Raw genomic sequence first — 19,222 nt, forward strand, 5'->3', positions numbered from 1 at the left:
ATAATCACCTACAACAGAATCCTTATTGATTGCTGTTCATGAATGTTTCCAACTCAGGGCCCTCCCGAGGAGATCACATGTCTCTCATTGGGTACTCCACCAGTCCCATGCTGGTTGATGCTATTCCTTTACTCATTGCCGATGTCTTTCCTGGGGCCCATCCTGTTGTCCCCTATGATTTTGTTCCTGATGGACTTCCCTAGATTCCCTTCTTTCTGCAGACTGGGCTCAGCTTTCTGCAACTCATTTTCCTAGTTTTTATTCTAGTCACTCTCATGTATAATGTATTTCACCTGTTTGGGCTTTAAGGCAAGGGATATATACACTTTACTTCATTAAAAGACTGCATAAAAAGCATAGTACCTGCTCATCTCAGAACTCAAGCTCCAATGCCATTTACCAGTGAGTGACCACTGCCTCCTTGTCCAACTTCATCTGACAGCCTGGTTCATCTTACTGTTCTTCCCCCATACTTACATAGAGCCCATAGACTGTTCATTCCATTTTCTTATTCAAAGTGATTCTACATTGCCTTTTAGTCATTAACTGCCAAGAGTTTTAGTAAGACCACTTTCCCTCAGTTGAAGAGTGCCTGGTGTGTGAGCTGCCTGCAAGCATCACTTCTGTTTCAAATATGTAGTAGCTACTAATTTGTCTTGCGCCTGTTGTGTAATTTTTTTAAAAAATGTAATTTTTATATGAGCTAGGCATGTATGTGACTCACTTGGAAGAAAAATGATTATGTTTTTTAAAGGCCTAAAAGAAACAGTTGACTCATCTTATACAATTGAGTCTCGATATTTTATTTCTTTTTGATGTTACAAGCTTATTTTCTACTTGAGGAGTTGGATTATTTACTGAAACCCCAAATAATCCTTTATGTCAAGAAATGTGACTTTCTCTGAGTTCAAGGCCAGTCTGGTTGACAGAGCAAGCAAGTTCCAGGACAGACAAGGTGACACAGAGAAACCCTGTCTTGAAAAACCAAAAAAACAAAACAATGTGACTTTCATTCATTAAAATTTCTATAAAAAGTCTGTATGGACAGCTGTACTCTATGAATATTCATTAAGATTTCCATACTTCTTTATTTCTTGATCAAAGTCCATTTCACTTATATAATAATAAGCCACATTTATTTCACTGATTTAAGGCTTTCATCCAAAAATTCAACAATAGCCTCTTCATCTGCTGACTGAAGCAGTCTCTGGATTAGCTGATCCAAGCATTTCTCACCACGTAAGAATTCCTGATGAAAAAAGACGCAGTTATTATGAACCCTGATGATAAACCGGCCTTCAATCCCAGCACTTGGGAGGTAGAGGCAGGCGGATCTCTGTGAGTTCGAGGCCAGCCTGGTCTATAAGAGCGAGTTCCAGGACAGCCTCCAAAGCCACATAGAGAAACCCTGCCCCGGAGGAAAAAAAAGTCCCAAGGTTTGTACAGTTCTGGAGGCCAAACATGCTCCTCATGCTTGCAAGGCAGGCGTTTTACCAACTGAGTCATCTTAACAGTCCAAGACTTCTACATTTTTTGGGGATATTTTTCCTTTTTAATTTCTTTTTCCCTTATTATATGTGCATGTGCATACATGCAGTGGCTACATGTGTATGTGAACATGGATAGAAACCAGAGGTCAGTATCAGGTATCTACCTCTGTTAATTTCCAGTGACCCTGCAGCTCACCAGGCTCACTGCCTGGCCTGTGAACTAGGTAATAAATAAGGTGACTTTGAGTTAATAAAGTACAATGTCATTCTAGTGGGTTTCACCTAATCAGATGTACCCTTAAAAAGGCCTACCCATGCCTGTAAGAAAGGATTAAAAGTGGGGAGATGGTGTTTGAGGGAGCCACTTGGTGAGCAACTTACAACAACATTTAATGCTAAGAGCAGCTTCCCCCAACAGCATGTCAGTCACGCAGCTTGGAATAGGAATAGGAAGGAGCCCAGAAAAGTGAGAGATCAGCCATACTGCCTCTGTTTCAGCCTTGTGAGACCCCAAGCAGAGAGCAACACAGCTGTGCCTAGAATTCTGACCTACAAAAATCTAAAACAGGGTAGAGCAGTCTCACTAAATGGTACAGCATTTATCTAGCATGGGTGGGTTCAACTCCTAGTATCACAAAAACTTCATGAGATAATAAAACATTTTGTTTTAAGCTGCTAACTTTGTGGCAATTACAAGTGAATACCTGTAAATGTGTGTATTTGTTATAATAATATGTGATGGCATAACAAAAGAGTTAGAATTTATTACACTTACATGCTTTTAGAAAGTGAGCCATCCTGCCAGCCTGATTATACTATTATAGTTTTGTTTTTTGGGTTTTTTTTTTTTTTTTTTTTTTGGTTTTTTGAGACAGGGTTTCTCTGTATTGTTTTAGAGGCTGTCCTGGAACTCGATCTGTAGACCAGGCTGGCTTCGAACTCACAGAGATCTACCTGCCTCTGCCTCCTGAGTGCTGGGATTAAAGGCGTGTGCCACCAACGCCTGGCTTGATTATACTTTCTAACAAAGCAAAGGTACATAAAACAGTATTACCTTAATGTCCCGAACTTCAAACGCTATTCTATGGTCAGTCACTCTATCCTGGGTGAAATTATATGTCCGGATTCTCTCTGACTGTGCTCTTGTTCCCACCTGTCCCGTAATAGAAAGAAATTAGTATTTTTAATTTTAAAATTAAAAATTACAATATATATTAAATCTTAATAAATTCATTATACATGACTTTTGAAGGATTTACATATCTACTAAAAACCACTTATAGTCATGGAACAAGACAAGAACAGGCAGAAGAAAATCTTAAAACTGTGGATTTGGGGTTGGGGAAGTAGCTGCATGGGAGAATGTATGCTTACCCAGCAAAAGGCCCAAGTTCCACCCTGAGTCTACCAAACAGACAACTACAGACCCGGAGCTCAGCTGTGGAGTAAGAATAAATGTCTCTTTGACAGTTCAAACTCTAAATATTAAAAACCAAATGAATCATCTTTTTTACTCCAATCAGTTCTTCCTCCTGTCCTACAAATGAACCCACTATGTGCTCTTTTTTTTCTTTCCTTTTTAGAGGTTTTAATTTTCAAACATACACTGTGCCACTGTGTAGCTTGATGCAGACTCTGGGGAGAAAGCTCTCGGTTTATCCACATGCCCATTCCCAGCGGGTGCCTTAGATATACCCTGACTTTGCATGCACTTCTGCAAAAGCACACATTAACACTGCATGTTTCGGCTTCCATGAGCTGCCTTGCTTCATCTTCCTAAGGCTGTTGTCTGAGAAGCTTTCTCCCATGGGTCCTTCTTGCCTGCTAGGAGCACTTACCTGAACTCAACATTCAAGGCACCTCTTAGCATGGACAGACTTCCCAACATTATTTCTGAGAATCATGTGAACCTCTACAATGCCACTTGCTATTTCATGTCATAGTCATGTGTTGTCTAGCTTATCATGTTAAGGGATGCCCTTCCCTACCACCCCTACCACCCCTGCCCAGTAACTGAGATACATTCTCTGACCCCTTTACACAGCGTGGGATCACCACCAATCACCCCATGCAATGGTAACTTGTATGCTTAGGTTGTTCCTGTCCCCTCAAACAGACACAGCATTCTCTCAATTGCTTTCATCTTTTAAGATTAAAGAAACCCATTTCTTCTCTCCCACTGACTGCCCCCAGCTCTCTTGTTCTTTCTGTGGACAGACTCTCCCTGTACAGCACAGGCTAATCTGGAACTGGCAATCTTCTTGCCTCCCAAATACTGACTCATTCTCTTAAAGTGTGAGGCAAACAATATGAAATGAAACTTCTTATCGGGAGAATTTTAAAAAGTTACAGACTTCTAAGCTCAATCATAAACATACTGAACTAGGGACTGTGTGTTCTGAAACAGACCCTTAGCCATTCCTTCAGTCAAGCTGGGTTTGGAAAGCACTATACTAGGACCCCACTCTAGATCAGAAGAGCAGGGGTGGGGGGCTGAGGGTGTGAAGCATCTGAAAAACTTCCTGGGTCATGAGGCAACCAGGGTTGAACACTGGGCACTGCATAAAGACCACTGCATGATTGAAGAAAAAGTTTGAAACGGTAGCAATTGCTACTAAAACAGCTCATGGATACACAAGGCGGCTGAGGTGTTTCTAGACACTCAAATGAGATCTAACACACCATCTGTCCTTTCACTTATACTAGAAGCTGGGAAGCAGGCACAGAAAGCTAGAAAGACAAACAGGGAAAGCTTCATATCATGATGAGCAGAATGATATCTGGAAGGTTTTTGTTGTTGTTTTGCTTTGGTTTTGTTTTTTTCCAGACAGGATTTCTCTGTGGAACAGCCTTAGCTGTACTGGAACACAGAATCCTCCTGCTTCTGTCTCCCAAGTGCTAGCTAGTATTAAAGGTGTGTGCTGCCATGCCCTGCTGTCTAAAAGGTTTATGCAATTTACTTTCCTAAAAGCTCACAAAAGTCTTTCAAGTTTGATTTACTGTAGCATGCCTATATGAAAACAACACATAAAAGCACATTTCCTTCTGCCTGCCTTCCCTCCTTCCTCTCACTCTTTTTTAAATTTCTTCCTGCAGTACTGAGGTCAAAGCTAGGACCCTGCACACACTACGCAAGTGCTCGACCACCAAGCTACATACACAATCCTAGGCACACGTATTTCTGAGTTCTACTTTCTATTCTAGGCTCTCTCAAAGAGAAACTTCACCATTCTTGAAGACTTTAATTTATACTTTGTTTACTTAAAACAGTGGAATTTATTGCTTAGAATATACTTAGTTGCATATATAACTTACATTAATATATAACATATTTTATATGTAACATTTTTTTGAAATAGGATGTCACTAGGTAGACTATAGCAATCTGCATACCTCGGCCTCCTAAGTGCTGGGATTAAAGGCAAATGCCACCATGCCCAGCTTACTATATTTTATACCATAAATACATCTTTTAAACAAAATTCAAGAAGTAGCAAAGGGCGTGAAATGAAAAGTCAATCTTCCTTTGATTCTTTATCCCCAGACTCCAGCAGCAATCTCCCTTCCTTGTTTCTCGAAGTGCCATTTATGTTTGATTCATATAGAGTTGTAATAAAAAACACAGTCCTTTAAGTATCTGAAAATCTTCTAATTTCCAGGCAATTATTTTGTCTTAAAACCTATTTCCACTGGGCGGTGGTGTAGCAAGCCTTTAATCCCAGCACTAGGGAGGCAGAAGCTTGATCTCTTTGATTTTGAGGCCAGCCTGATCTACAGAGAGTTCTAAGACAGCCAGGGCTACACAGAGAAACCCTGTCATGGGGGAAAAAATAACAAACAAATAAAACCCCACCAATTTCCTTTTAAGACAGTTACAACATAAACACAATTAAGAAATATTTATTTATTCATTTATTCTTTGGTTAGAAACTAGCATGCCTAAATGCAATCCCAACACCTCAGGCTACACTTAGAGCATTTAAGCTCTTCCTCATTTACAAATAAGCACATTTCTCTATGTTCTAAGACGCATCCATTCATGTTAGGACACACTGCACTTTCTGCATGAAATACCTTTCCTACAGTGTTACAATTGTTACACTTGTCTTACCTGCAGCTTCCTAGCACTCTGTTGCTGACACCTGTCTTTCTCAACTATCTGTTGGTAGAGTCTAGCTCTCAACACACGCAGAGCTATTTCTTTGTTTTTTAGCTGTGATCGTTCTTGTTGGCACTCGACCACCAGTCCTGAAAAACAACAGGAATCAGAGGTAAAGTATCACTAGTCATTTCCACAGGTCAAATACACTAGAGACGAGAACTTTTTTATTGTTTATTTGTGACAGGGTCTCACTGATAGCCCTGGCTGGTCTTGAACTCAGTCTGCCTCTGTCTCAGGAGTTCTGGGATTAAAGTTGTGGACCACCACACCTGACTGAGGAACTTTGTAAGGGGAAAGGTTAATCAGGACATGTGACAAAAGATAAACAACAGTTTAGATTTAGCACACTTTAGGAACTGTTGGTGATGACTGTACAACTGCCTGCTTCGATTCTGATATCTAAATGAAATATTTCGGTTTTTTTTTTTTTTTTCTTTTCTGTTTTCAAGACAGGTACTCACTATGTAGTCTTTTTTGTTTATTTGCCTGGGTTTTTGTCTGAGACATGGTTTCTCTGTATAACAGTCCTGGCTGTCCTGGAACTGGCTCTGTAGAGGAGGCTGGCCTTGAATTTACATAGATCTGCCTGCCTCCTCCCAACTAAATGCTGGGATTAAAGGTATGTGCCACTGTACCTGGCCTTTTTTTTTTTTTTAATAAGATCTCCCTGTGCAGTCTAGGCAGTCCTTAAGCTTGAGATCTGACACCAGCTCCTCAAATGCTGTGCTTACAGCATCCTGGGATTACAGGGGTGTGATGAGGTGTGACTGAAATTTTCACATGACCAGCTTGAGATCTGACACCAGCTCCTCAAACACTGTGTTTACAGCATCCTGGGATTACAGGAGTGTTATGAGGTGACTCTGAAATCTTCAGATGAGAAGCCCGAGGCAGCACTGGTCAGATTTACTTTTATTCTCTGAGCACCTCCTCTCCTTTTTTGCTCTTCTAAGAGTAAACTTCTGCCACCCTCTAGGGAGTGCCGTCCACCCTCTGTCCCACTCAGCGAGCACTCGGCCTTTCCTCTTTCAGTCACAATACCGGGAAAGAGGCCCATGTTGAAAATGCCCCTTTATGCGAGTCTGGGGATGGAGCTCCATGACAGAGCCAAGCTGGCAAGGCTGAAGCCTGGGTCCTGTCTTTAGTGTCACTTCCACTCTCTGCCCCAACAAAAAAAGATGAATGCAGTGTCTGTGGTGGCAGATGTGAGACACCTGTCCTAGGTGCTGAGAACCGCCCTCTGGTCCTCTGCAAGAACAGTGTGTGCTCTTAACTTAATTGGTGCTCTCTCCCATCCTGGCTTAGCGTTTGGGAGTGCTTACTGATCAACTGTGAGGACCAGAGTTTGAATCCGAGCACCCATGTAACAACAAGCCAGGCGTCCTGCAAACACCTGTAACTCTGGCTTTTTAGGATAAGACTCCTAGCAGTCATACATGACGACACATGCACACCTGCACACACCAGCATACACTCTCACACACGCACACACATACTTTCTTTAGTAACCTAAAAATAAATGAAAATTTAGAAAGAAAAATTGTTTAAGTCTGAAAATGATGCTAATGCACTATATAACAACTTGGCCAATGACAGTCGGCACATATAATAGTTATCCTATAAAATCTTATTACTGAGAGTTATCTTAGTTGTGATCATTTATAATTTTCACCCAGTGATAAACTGCGTAATGATGCATTTCTCAGAATGTATCCCTATTATATAGCAATGTATTTAAATCACCTTAACTTTTTAAAAAAAGCTTACAGTTTATCAAGGTGACCAAGTGACCAATATTCAGGGCAGCAGAGCCTTCCTGGCACTAGCAGCTCATCTACAAGATGAGACAGGGTCCGTAGCTATGGCATGTCCATGCTGTTCCCTTTGGAACTGAGCTGGAGCACTGCTCGTGGAGCACCACTGAGCAGCATATCCAAGCACCTTTCCCGCACAGATGTGCTTACCACCTGCATCTTTCAAAGGAAGAACTGTTTCCAAACAGGAGGAAACAGACACACCTGTACATCAGATCCATAATGCCACTGCTATCTTTAAACTGTCGATATATTCAAATATATAGTACTTGATCCTCAGTTGGTGGAACTGTTTGGAAAGGATTAGGAGGTGTGGCCTGATTGTGCAGGCGTGTCACGGGGGGTGGGGGGTTGGGGGGTTTAAGTTCTCAAAGCCCATACCATTCAGTTAGCTCTCTCTGCCTCGTGCTTGTGAATCAAGACATGAGCTCTCAGCTGCTGCTCCAGCACCATGCCGGCTGCCATGCTCCCTGCCATGATGGTCACGGACTCCAACCCTCTGAAACCATGAGCCCTGAATCAAATGTTTCTTTTATAAGCTGCCTTGGTCATGGTGTCCTGTTGCATCAACAGAAAGTAACTAAGACAAAAGCAAAGGGCTTGCTCACCTGTGGGGATATGGACAACCCTCACAGCACTGTCTGTTGTGTTAACATGCTGCCCGCCTGCTCCTTTGGATCGAAATGTGTCTATTCGCAGATCTCTGGGATCTACTTTCACATCTACCTAGGACAAAAATATATAGCATAAGTAAATTCACAATGCCACAAATACTTTACTCTGAGATTTTTCAAATAAACTATTTATATAAACCACAAATTAAAAAAAAAGAATACCAAAGAAAGAACCATAAATAACCTATGTCTCTGTCTCTGTTTCTCCCCCCCCCCCACCCCACTGAGACAGGGTCCCTTTGTGTAGTTCCAGCTGTCCTGGAATTAGCTCTATACTCTACAGACCGGGTTGGCCTTAACCTCAAAGATCTGCCCATTTCTGCCTCCCGAGCGTTGGGATTAAAGTCATGTGCCACCACCACAGGCTAATAAACAAGCTATTCCAGTGAAATACTGTCGTGTTTTTGAGGTGATGGGGCTTGAATCCAGGGCATTATGCATGCTAGGCAAGCATTCTACCTTTCAGCTGCATCCCACCTAAACGGGGAGTTTTTAAGTACTGACAGGATGCCTTGAGAGCACTGCATTATGTATCTTTTAGGAGTTTCACCACTGGTTATCCCACATTATATAGAACATAAACATATCTGGAACACACATCATTGAGTCTCATCATTCCCAGAATCCCAGGTGAGGAATTCGCCTTCTCACTAAAATCTCATCCCACGCCGCTTTCGCACTGAAACACTTGAGCCGTTGTTCTACACCCTCGCAGTCTCGGCCACAGTCAGACAGGGTGACACTCCACCTTCTTGTTTGAGCTCTCACAGAGACAACCACAGGACAGATATGATGGAGCAGGACAGTGGAGAACAAGGAAGCTGTGCTTGGAGTTAGTTATACTGGGTTTTAACCCCAGTTAGTGGGGCAGCTCAGGCTAATCTCTTCTCCTGAGACTCATTTTCCTCTTGTAGAACAAAGAAACTGAATCTAGCAGATAGGATGTTTGGGGGATGTAAGGCATAATCTGTGTGAGGTTTGTACATGTATATGAATGGGTGAACTCTTAACCACTGCTCCCGGGGCTCCTACGTGCTGTCTCTCCTCTTCCCCCTCCCCTCTGCGTGAGTTTATTTATTGGAGGCCACATTTTTACTCCTTGACCTTTATTTGAAAAGGAGTCCTGAGAAGACACAACTGAGTTTAAAGGACATACAGGGCTGGTGAGATGGCTCAGGAGGTGAAGGTACTTGCTTCTGAGGCTGAAGACTTGACTTCCACTCATGGGACACACAGGGTAGGAGAGCATTGGCTTCGTGAGCTGCCCTCTGACCTCCATATGCAAGCTATGGGGCATGTGCTCACTCACATACAGACACACAAATAGATAAATGTATATAAAGACATATTTTTTTAAAGATTGTACTAGATGCCCAGATAGACTAAATACAATCATAGTGTCCTGACAAGACACTGACTTCCCTTCATAGAGAAGACCATGGGAATCTGAAGCAGAAGCTGGTGGTATAGAGCCTCAAGCCAAGAACACCTGGAGCTACTGGAAGCTGGGAGGGTGCCACCCTTCAGAAATTAGGACCAGGCAGCCACCTTGATTTGGGACCGTTTACCTCTATGACTGTGAGAGAGTTAGTTGTTGCTGTCTTTATTAGTGTGTATGTGGGGTGTGTGTGTGTGTGTGTGTGTGTGTGTTTGCACACATGTGTGGGAGACAAAGCATGCCTGTGGAAGTCAGGACAACTTTGGGAAGATTAGTTCTCTCCTTCCACCACGTGGATTCCAGGAACTAAACTCAGGTCATCAGGCTTGGCAACAAGTACCTTTAGCTACTGAGTCATCTTGCCTGACGCTGTGACTTCTTTTTTAAATAAGACAAAATAAACGAAACATTATAGGGATGATCAGGATAATTTACCTGGGGAAGAGTTAAAGAGTCTAAATAAAGACTACTAAGATCAATTGTCAACCATGGAAATAGACTTTTCTAGAGGGTAGGGTTTCTTCGCACAATACACATTACATGGAGCCAGTGTCACAGTGTCCTGGTGAAGTTACCTCATCTGGCTGAGGAAGGACAATAACTGACATTGTTCCCGTGTGAATACGCTGCATCCTTGATGACAGGCCCACCTCTGGGATTCGCTGAACTCTATGGATTCCACCTTCATATTTCAAATGCTTATAGACACTGTCTCCGGAAATTCGGGCAGCTGCATGATGTAGTCCACCTAGAAAAAGAAAGATAAAGAAATACTAGTGCAGTCTGCCTCCTGGGTACTAAAATTAAGCTGTGGGCCACCATGCCTGGCTCTTTGCTCTAGTTTAGGAAAGGTAGATATACAGTTTCCACAGGAACTTTTTCTTTAATTCACATACTCCTTCTTAGGAGCATGGTTCCCATCCTGATCTCTTCAGTAGTTAAGAACTTTACTGTAGGCGAAATGTGGTAGTGAACATCTTTAGTTCCAGCATTACAAGTAAAATAAGTTGGAGCACCTTTGATAAAGTCTTCCATTTATGCTTACCATAATCTGCTGGTGTGTAATTCAGCAGCTCAAATTTCCAGTGTTTATAGTATGAATAATTCTGGTACATATCAAATATTTCTCGGGTAAACTGTTGGCAGATATCACCTAAAAGAAAATATACAAGCTATTCAGTAAGTACAAATATTAGAGAGTACATCCTTAGGTATAAGCACCCAGGAAATGTGTCCAAAACTAAACACGTGTAATGGGCTTTTCAAGTATGGTGATGTCAAACCAAGTAAAATCCAGTTTTTAAAATGCATTTACATAAACTGATTTTTCTGACCTCCAGTAGTTCTTCCAGATGTCACCTCTAAAATAACATCACTTCTGTCATACTTCTCCTTTGGCACTAGCTGCTCCAAAAGCTGGAAAAGAAGGAAAATGCAACCACTGATGTGCTTATTTTCCCTGGTATATTAGTACTTAGGGCTAAATCAAAGCCCTCAAAGTATATTTTAGAAGTCAGTAATTAACAAAACCATGAACTATCCCAAGAAGGTAAGTCCTAAAACTGTATCTTAAGCAACCTAATTAGATAATCAGTTCACATAACAATGAAGTTACTTGTTTGAGTATTTTCAGCAATGTTATCAGATTATCTTCATCTTCTAAAATGAGGTCAATTATGATCAAAGTTCAGAGTGTTCCATTCAGCTTTGTTCAGATTTTGCTTCTTATAATTAGTTCTAAACAGTGGCATCTTTTATCGGATAAATGAAACAAAGTTTTTAAATCTTCATTTACTCCAAATGAAGACATTTGACATATAATTACATAGTCTCCCCAGTTATAAATGATGGTCAGCTCTATGCCACACCTTGTATTCCTGGTGGGGTCATTCTATTTAAAGACTATATTAAGGGGACTCAAGATAAGAGTCAAATAGTTTCTCACATGTGACAAGAAAAAAAAAAAGGAAGAGGGGGGTGGTCCTGGGTTCCTAATAAAGTAGAGTTTCCCTCCTAGGAATTATAGGAAAACAACCTCCCAGTTACTAAAAGGTCTTTCAAATCAAACTAAAAGTACCTACATGTTATGACTCTCCTCCCTGCTGCCAATTTCTGAAACACTCCATCTCTGCTAGAAATGATAGTTGGTGGGAGAGAATGTTAGAATAAGTATCAGATCTGTTTTGCCTTTGGTTCACTAGGTGATATCTCTATTCATCCTTCTAAGTCCTTAAAAACTGGATCTCCCAGTAAGAAAGCTGGAGAGACTATGATGAAAACTACAACTGAGGGAAATATGGGACATGGCACTATGTTCTTCACTGCCTTTAAAAACAAACTACCTATTGAACTAGAAAAAAGAGGCCACAATTGTAGAATCTGCCCTTTCATAACTAGATTATCAGCTAAAGCAGACACAGTGCCATGAACCCTGAAAGTCCCTGGCATGTCACAGTCTTACCAGTCCCAACTAAACACCTGTACTAACTAGCTGGCACTACACTTAGATTCATTCCATCATGCAAGTTTTCAATCCAACAGAATAACATGAACCTACCCATTAGCTTCTAATACTTAAAACCATCTGACTTGTCCCCATAGTGACTACATTTCTTTTTAAGATTTTACTCATTTATTTTTATGTATGTGTGTGTGTGTGTGTGTGTGTGTGTGCCACGTGGACATTGAAAGACAACTCAAGGGAGTTAGTTCTCTCCTGTCTTCTGTCTGATACAGTAGAATTCAGGTAGTTGGGTCAGGTGTGTACAGACCATTTGCTGAGTCATCTCATTGGTCTCCTAAATTTCCTTCCTACAGTATTATGTTTTCCTGCCTAAAGAGACAATAGATTCTGCTATGATTTTCCTCTGCCTATGGGAGTCCTCATTCACTGACATCTCAATTCTCTTCCAATGCTCCTTCAGCAAACTATACTAAGTATAGCCTAATTACTCATCATGTTTAAAAAAAAAAACCACTGTTAGAAGTTATTTTGAGCATCAAAGCCTAATCTAGAAAAAAACCACTATTCCTTCGTATTAGCACTACTGAAGTTGGTAAACTGTCTGAAACATACCTCTCCATACAGTGCGTTGATCTTTTCATCAATGGTTTGCCTTTCTTCTGATACAAGTTCTTGCAACTGCTTTTCATCCTGTTTATGTAGACCTAAAATGAGCAACAGGGAGAATAGTAAATTATTTTGAAAATTCTTACAGAGGAAGCATTAAATAACTACCTCATCGATGTCTACAAAGTTTTTGTTTGTTTTGGGAGAGTCTCACTGTGACATCCAGGCTGGCCTTAGCCTCCTTGTCTTCCTGCCTCAGCCTCCTGAAACCGTGTCTTGGGGACAAGGGGGTCCCTGCAAATATTACAGCTGACAGAGAAACAAACGTCAAGAAGCAAGAAGGAAACCTGGTTCAGCATGACTTAGTTAGCCAGGCTGGTCCCAACTTCTGGAGCATGACACCAGGCTAGTTTATTTTAGTTATTTAAGTACTGTACAATTTTGGAGAAAAGTTTCCTGGTAACAATTATCCCAATCATACAGACAATGTAGGGATCAGCAGACTATGAGGCACATGTGACAGCTCCCCTAAGCACGGCTTCTATTGACTGTGAAACAAAAATAAAGGTCTAGGGAGGGAGACTTGGGTGAGACCTGGCCCTACATAGCAAAGGTCACCATGCTACTAACAATATCTACTCCCAGCCTTCTGGGTAGAAAACAGGTATACGTTTCCTCCACTGAGGAAACAACCCTGCATGATTAACATTCCTAGTTTCTCCATTGCTACCCTGGGAGCATGTGTACTGTCTACACCTGTCTCAAAAACAAATAACACAGCTAACTCTTAAAAAAACAGCAGTTATCACACATAAAATGCAAAGCTTTCTCTGAGCTTCTCACAATGTGTGGTGTCACCTAGCACCATCCACCTAGCCTGCCTGGCTTTGAGGGCTGAGATGCTCTTTAGAACCCTATGTATCTCTCTAGCAGACTAGGGATCATATCATCAATAACACATATATTCTCTCATTTTACACCATACGAGCACTGCAATGGGAGAGGAACTAGCATTCTGTTCCTTAGTAAATTACTTAGGATGACGTCAAGTCTCCCAGACTCTAAACCTCTTGGTGAGTACCACAAAGAGCCTGGACTCTTAGCAGACCCCAAGCAAATGAAATACGTTAAACACCAAGTAAGGATATAGTCCTCTTACCAAGTAGTAGTGAGCTTATTATCTGTAGGCTTTTTAAAAGACAGAGCTCAAAGTTCAATCAGTTGTATACTTATATGTGCATAGATATCATTTACCCACTTTTACACATTGACTCTAATTCTTCAATGGCTTGTTCGGCCTCCTGAATTTCTTGATAAACAGCTGCAAGCGGTGCCAATTCAGCATGCCTTCTGCGTAAGGCCCTTCGGTCGCCTTCGTTCTCAGAGATGCCCTGCAAACACTGATCAACGGCTTGGTACTCTTTGTTCAGATCTTCCATATATTTCTGTAGGGCTTTGTGTTTCCAAAGCATCTTTGTATCTTGATGACAGTAGCTCCTGGAGCAACTCTTATTTAATAGCTGATTGAGAACATGACTCTTGTTTTGTCTAAAATCCCACAGCCTTGGGTCAAGACTTAACTGTCTAAACTGCCGACAGCAGGGGAAGACATGTCTCTGGGGGTAAGCAATAAGGAATGGATTCCAAAAAAGCCGAACACACATGTGATGACTCATCTCAGCAGCTGTAATGTAAGATATACAATTTGAAAAGAGCAATTCTAAAGATATACGGTACAATAAAACTAGGAGTTTCAGAGAAACCTTTAGTCCATGACCTCATTACCACCAAAGACAGGCAATAACTGAGAAAGATACACACACACACACACACACACACACACACGTGTGTGTATGTATATATATATATATATATAGTATTTATTTAGAGAATGAGTCTCCTTATGTAGCTCTTGAACTCACTCTGTAATCCACGATGACCTTGAACTCAGAGATTTGCCTGCCTCTGCCTCCCAAATGGTAGGAAGTGCCACCAGGCTGAGCCCACAAAGGAAACTCTTGAAACCTCTAAATAACAGTATATTAAAACAAGTGAGGGAGCCGGGCGTTGGTGGCGCACGCCTTTAATCCCAGCACTCGGGAGGCAGAGGCAGGAGGATCTCTGTGAGTTCGAGGCCACCCTGGTCTACCAAGCGAGTTCCAGGACAGCCTCCAAAACAATGCAGAGAAACCCTGTCTCGAGAAAAACCAAAAAAAAAAAAAAAAACAAGTGAGGGACGGGCCAAACAGCCCAGAGACAGAAGAACCTAAGGCTGACAACCTCTGAGTTCAATCCCAGGACACACATGACTGAAAGAGATGACTGTGCTGTGGCGTGTACACCTCACACATGTGCACAGGCTCACAAAAAGAGTAACCTTACATATGCAGATAACTAGGACAAGTGTGTAGGGCTGTAACTAACAGACACATCACCTCAACAGGTTAGGGCAGTTTAACCTCAAATGAGTATATAAACAAACACTTAAAAACTATAAAACTGCCAGGCAGTGGTGGTGCACGCCTTTAATTCCAGCACTTGGGAGACAGAGGCAGGGGGATCTCTGTGAGTTTGAGGCTAGCCTGGTCTACAGAGAGAATTCCAGGACAGCCAGTGCTACACAGAGAATCATGCCCGGGGGAGGAGGGTAAGAAAACCACCCACCAACACCAACAACAACAAAAACCAAAACACAAAAACAACAAACAAACAACAATAAAAACAAAACAAAAAACAAAAGCTAGGGGCTAGAGATGGCTAAGTGGTTGAGATCACTGGCGGCTCTTCCAGAGGTCCTGAGTTCAATTCCCAGCAACCACATGGTAGCTGGGAATCTGTAATGACATCTAGAGAGCTCTTCTGGCCTGCAGGCATACATGTAGACAAAACACTAAAATAAATCTTTTGTTGTTGTTGTTGTTTTCGAGACAGAGTTTCTCTGTGGCTTTGGAGGCTGTCCTAGAACTAGCTCTTGTAAACCAGGCTGGTCTCGAATTCACAGAGATCAGTCTGCCTGTGCCTCCCGATTGCTGGGATTAAAGGCGTGTGCCACCACCTCCCGGTTAAAATAAATCTTTAAAAAACAAACAAAAAAAAAAAACCTATAAAATGATGCATTCTTTACACCTAAAGCCATAGATTTCTGAAGTCTAAGGAATATACTAACATGTCAACTATTGTGTAGTCTAATTTATTGTTTATAAAATGGTTTTGCTATACAGCTCAGACTGGCTTCAAACTGGGGCCTCCTGCATCAGCTTCCCAGATGCTGGATCACAAATGTAAGTCAACATGTCTGGGTAAACTTAAATGAGCAATTTTATTGTATTTATTAATTTATTTTTAAATTATTATTATTATTAGAGAAAGCATGAAGCGTGTGTGTGTGTGTGTGTGTGTGTGTGTGTGTGTGTGTGTGTGTGTGTGTGTAGGGAGAGAGCAAGAGAGATATTGGTCACTGACCCCAGGGCCTTGAACATGCCAGGCCAGCACTTTATTTTAATTGTTTAGTTTCAGGGCATTCAGATGTGAAAGAAAGTCAGGTAACTTCATCACAACTACTCACTCACCGGACAGAGGCACAGTCTGTGTTGTAACATAGGCTGTTTATTCCAAGGTCAGAGTTTTCCATTCTCAGCCCTGTGAGCACGTCTTGGGGCTGCTTCTCTTTCGGCTGAGAACCTACAGGGAGAGATTAATATGAAAACATTAAAAGACCACATGGGGATTTACAGATACCTCTTAAGTTTTCCTCCTTTCCCAAGTCTTTTACACAGTCCACGTTATTTTCATAATTTTGAGACTTACAGAAGACTACCAAGCTGGAGAGATTTTTGACAGTCAAAAATACTTGCTCCTGCAGAGGAACAAGGCCAGCACCGACATAGTAGTTCACAACTGCCTGTTATCCTGTTCCAAGAGATTGATCTGACACCCTCTTCTGACCTCTGCCTGGGTACCGTGCATGCGTGCTTGTGGTGCACATACATAAATGCTGGTACACACACACAATTCTTAAAAAATGACAGATGAGGTGAAACGGGCTATGTACAATAATTATGTGTTCTTCCCTCAGATATTCAAGAGCTAACAGAATAGTATGACTTTATTGAACAAGAGAGGGAACACAGAAGTTTTCTTGTTTTGCCTCCTGAAGTTAAGACTGGAAATGAGGGCCGAAATTTAGCAGAATGGCGTGGGGATGTGGGGAGGGTAGTTCAGTGATAGACCACTTGCCTAACACGCGCAAAAAATTACCATAAGCAACAAGTGTTGTTGCTGTGCTGGGCAACACACTTATGTAAGCCCCCTCGATCTCGCTAAATCTAACAGCTTTATCGTTTAAGAGAAATAAATATTCAGAATACTCAGCGTTTGCTGAGTTTTACTATGAATTTAACAAATTATTAATCACAGCTGGGATTGGTGAATACATCAGAAGGGGAGTCTATCCGACGGTGAGAATAAAAGGACGGCGAATTTTTGTAATAACAGTTCTGGCTAAAATTTCCGTTTTAGGAGCAGCCGTGGAATGAGAATTATCAAGGCCAGAAACCTTAACGTTACTTTCTTGGGTTACCTACACCTAGCAGAGCAAGGCTTGGAGCCCAAACCCACCACACAGGAATGTTAAAGGGGACACCGGAGGGAAGCCCGGAGCAGAACGGGAAAATCGTGTCGTGTAAGTCAGCATTACGGAGCATTCTGTACGGAAGTAACACCAGTGGGCGGCGGGACAGCAGTGTTCTTAAGGCCAGGAAAGAACTGTGAATACCTAAGTAAAGAAGGAAACGACGTCCTCGTTTCTTACTGATAACTGAACCTTCTATGTCCCCAACATTTCGGCTCAAGGTACTGCAAACAGGCTCCTTTCCAGGCTACTGCTTCCGGGTTACGTTTCGCCTTGGCTCCTCCTCCGTTTGGACGCTTCTGGCAGAACGCTTCACTTTAGGTGTCCGTAACAGTAAACAAGAATGAAATGATGAGGCAGGAAGGCGATTCTTCTGGGTAACCCACGCGCCGAACTTATTTGGACCGGAAGGCCAGGAGGTGTGAGGGACTGAGGGAGCCAGAAGGGAACCGATCGCCCTCTCCTGGTCCCTGACCAAGGGATCCTGGGAGTTGTAGTTTATCCTAACCCAGGTCTCCTCGACGGCGCCCTAAGCCCCTTGCTCCATCCTCCACTATAAGTTACTTGCAAACCTAGAAACGAGTGTTTCCTAATTTAGATATTAAGTTCTACAATGTGTTATAGGTGAAATCACAGGAATTTATACATTACAAACCCTTAAAGGAGTAGTTTCTAAGTTGGTTATTTTTTTCTGAGTGCAGGAGGTTAAAGCTAGGGACTCATACATGCTAGACAAGAGCGCTATCATTGAGCTATATCCACAGACTTGAGGTTTTTTTTTAGGAGGGGGTTGTTTTTCAAGATAGGGTTTCTCTCTATAACAGCTCTGGCAGTCCTGGAACTCCATCTGTAGACCAGGCTGGCCTCAAACTCAGAGAGATCCACCTGCCTCTGCCTCCCAAGTGCTGGGATTAAAGGCGTGCACCACCACCACCCAGCTTGAGGATTTGCTTTTAAATGAGACATTTTTTTTTAATCATTAAAATTTTTAGGCGAGGGGCTAGAGAGATGGTTAAGTGGTTAAGAGCACTGGCTGCTCTTCCAGAGGTCCTGAGTTCAATTCCCAGCACCCACAGGGTGACTCACAACCACCCAAAGTGAGATCTGGTGTCCTCTTCTGGTGTACAGACACACATTCAGGCAGAACACTATTTATTGATAAATAAATCTTTAAGAAAAATCTAGGCGCTGGGAGGTGGTGGCGCACACCTTTAATCCTAGCACTTGGGAGGCAGAGGCAAGCTACCCTAGATTTTATCGTGCCTGATAGTCACATAAAATAAGTATCAGTGTACAGAAAAACACCCTTTTTCAATTACTTTGTCTTCCTTGGCTCTGCTAGGTATAACAACTAGAATCATGGTCTATATGATGCATGTAAAAATGAATTGGGAGCTTTTAGAGGCCCTCATCATTGCTATTGCTATTATTTTACTTAATGCAAGATTCTAAAGGAGGTACAGTCTATGTGAAGTGCCAGGAAAGAATGCTTGCCTGGAAACCCCAGATACTCCCAAAAAGGATTGGGCTTTCTTTCTGAGAAACATTGGATTCTGATTTACACAGCATTTTTCTTTTAATTTTGGCTTTGAAATGACTAAGCATTAAGTTCATATAACCCTGCTGTAAAACAGATTATAGTATGTTATAACTCCATTTCCTGCTGAAAGGTAGAAATAAGATTTGTTCCAGACAAAAGAGGAAGCCAGTAATAGAATTACAGCTACTGCCTCATTTAGGCTTTCTGGTTGTGCCAAGGTTATATCTTTTATATATTCTAAGATTTTGGCTTAAACTGCCAGTAACACAGCTAGTGGAGGTATGCGTTTTGTTTTAATTCCTTCCCTCCTGTATTATGCCACCATAGCCTAAACACCTAAGGTAGGCACAGAAGGGAGATGAAGACGATGGTAAATTTGAGTATTCCTAATTACCTCACCTCCT

The 19,222-nt window shown here is 41.9% G+C and overlaps 1 protein-coding gene across 1 annotated transcript; it reads right to left on the minus strand.

The window, feature by feature from the left end:
- Positions 1-782: 782 nt before the first annotated feature.
- On the minus strand, positions 783-17,718 carry Mtrf1 (mitochondrial translation release factor 1). The gene is made up of 11 exons (XM_005070934.4): positions 17,423-17,718; positions 16,218-16,329; positions 13,907-14,332; positions 12,655-12,746; positions 10,913-10,994; positions 10,624-10,731; positions 10,154-10,326; positions 8,075-8,192; positions 5,602-5,738; positions 2,545-2,643; positions 783-1,249 (listed from the first exon to the last, which is right to left on the minus strand). The coding sequence occupies exons 3-11, from the start codon at positions 14,322-14,324 to the stop codon at positions 1,136-1,138; spliced, it is 1,341 nt and encodes a 446-aa protein (XP_005070991.1). The 5' UTR covers positions 14,325-14,332; positions 16,218-16,329; positions 17,423-17,718; the 3' UTR covers positions 783-1,135.
- Between the last annotated feature and the right edge of the window lie 1,504 nt (positions 17,719-19,222).

The sequence above is a fragment of the Mesocricetus auratus genome, unplaced genomic scaffold, assembly GCF_017639785.1.
Source record: "Mesocricetus auratus isolate SY011 unplaced genomic scaffold, BCM_Maur_2.0 Super-Scaffold_2245, whole genome shotgun sequence".
Classification (NCBI taxonomy): Eukaryota; Metazoa; Chordata; class Mammalia; order Rodentia; family Cricetidae; genus Mesocricetus; species Mesocricetus auratus.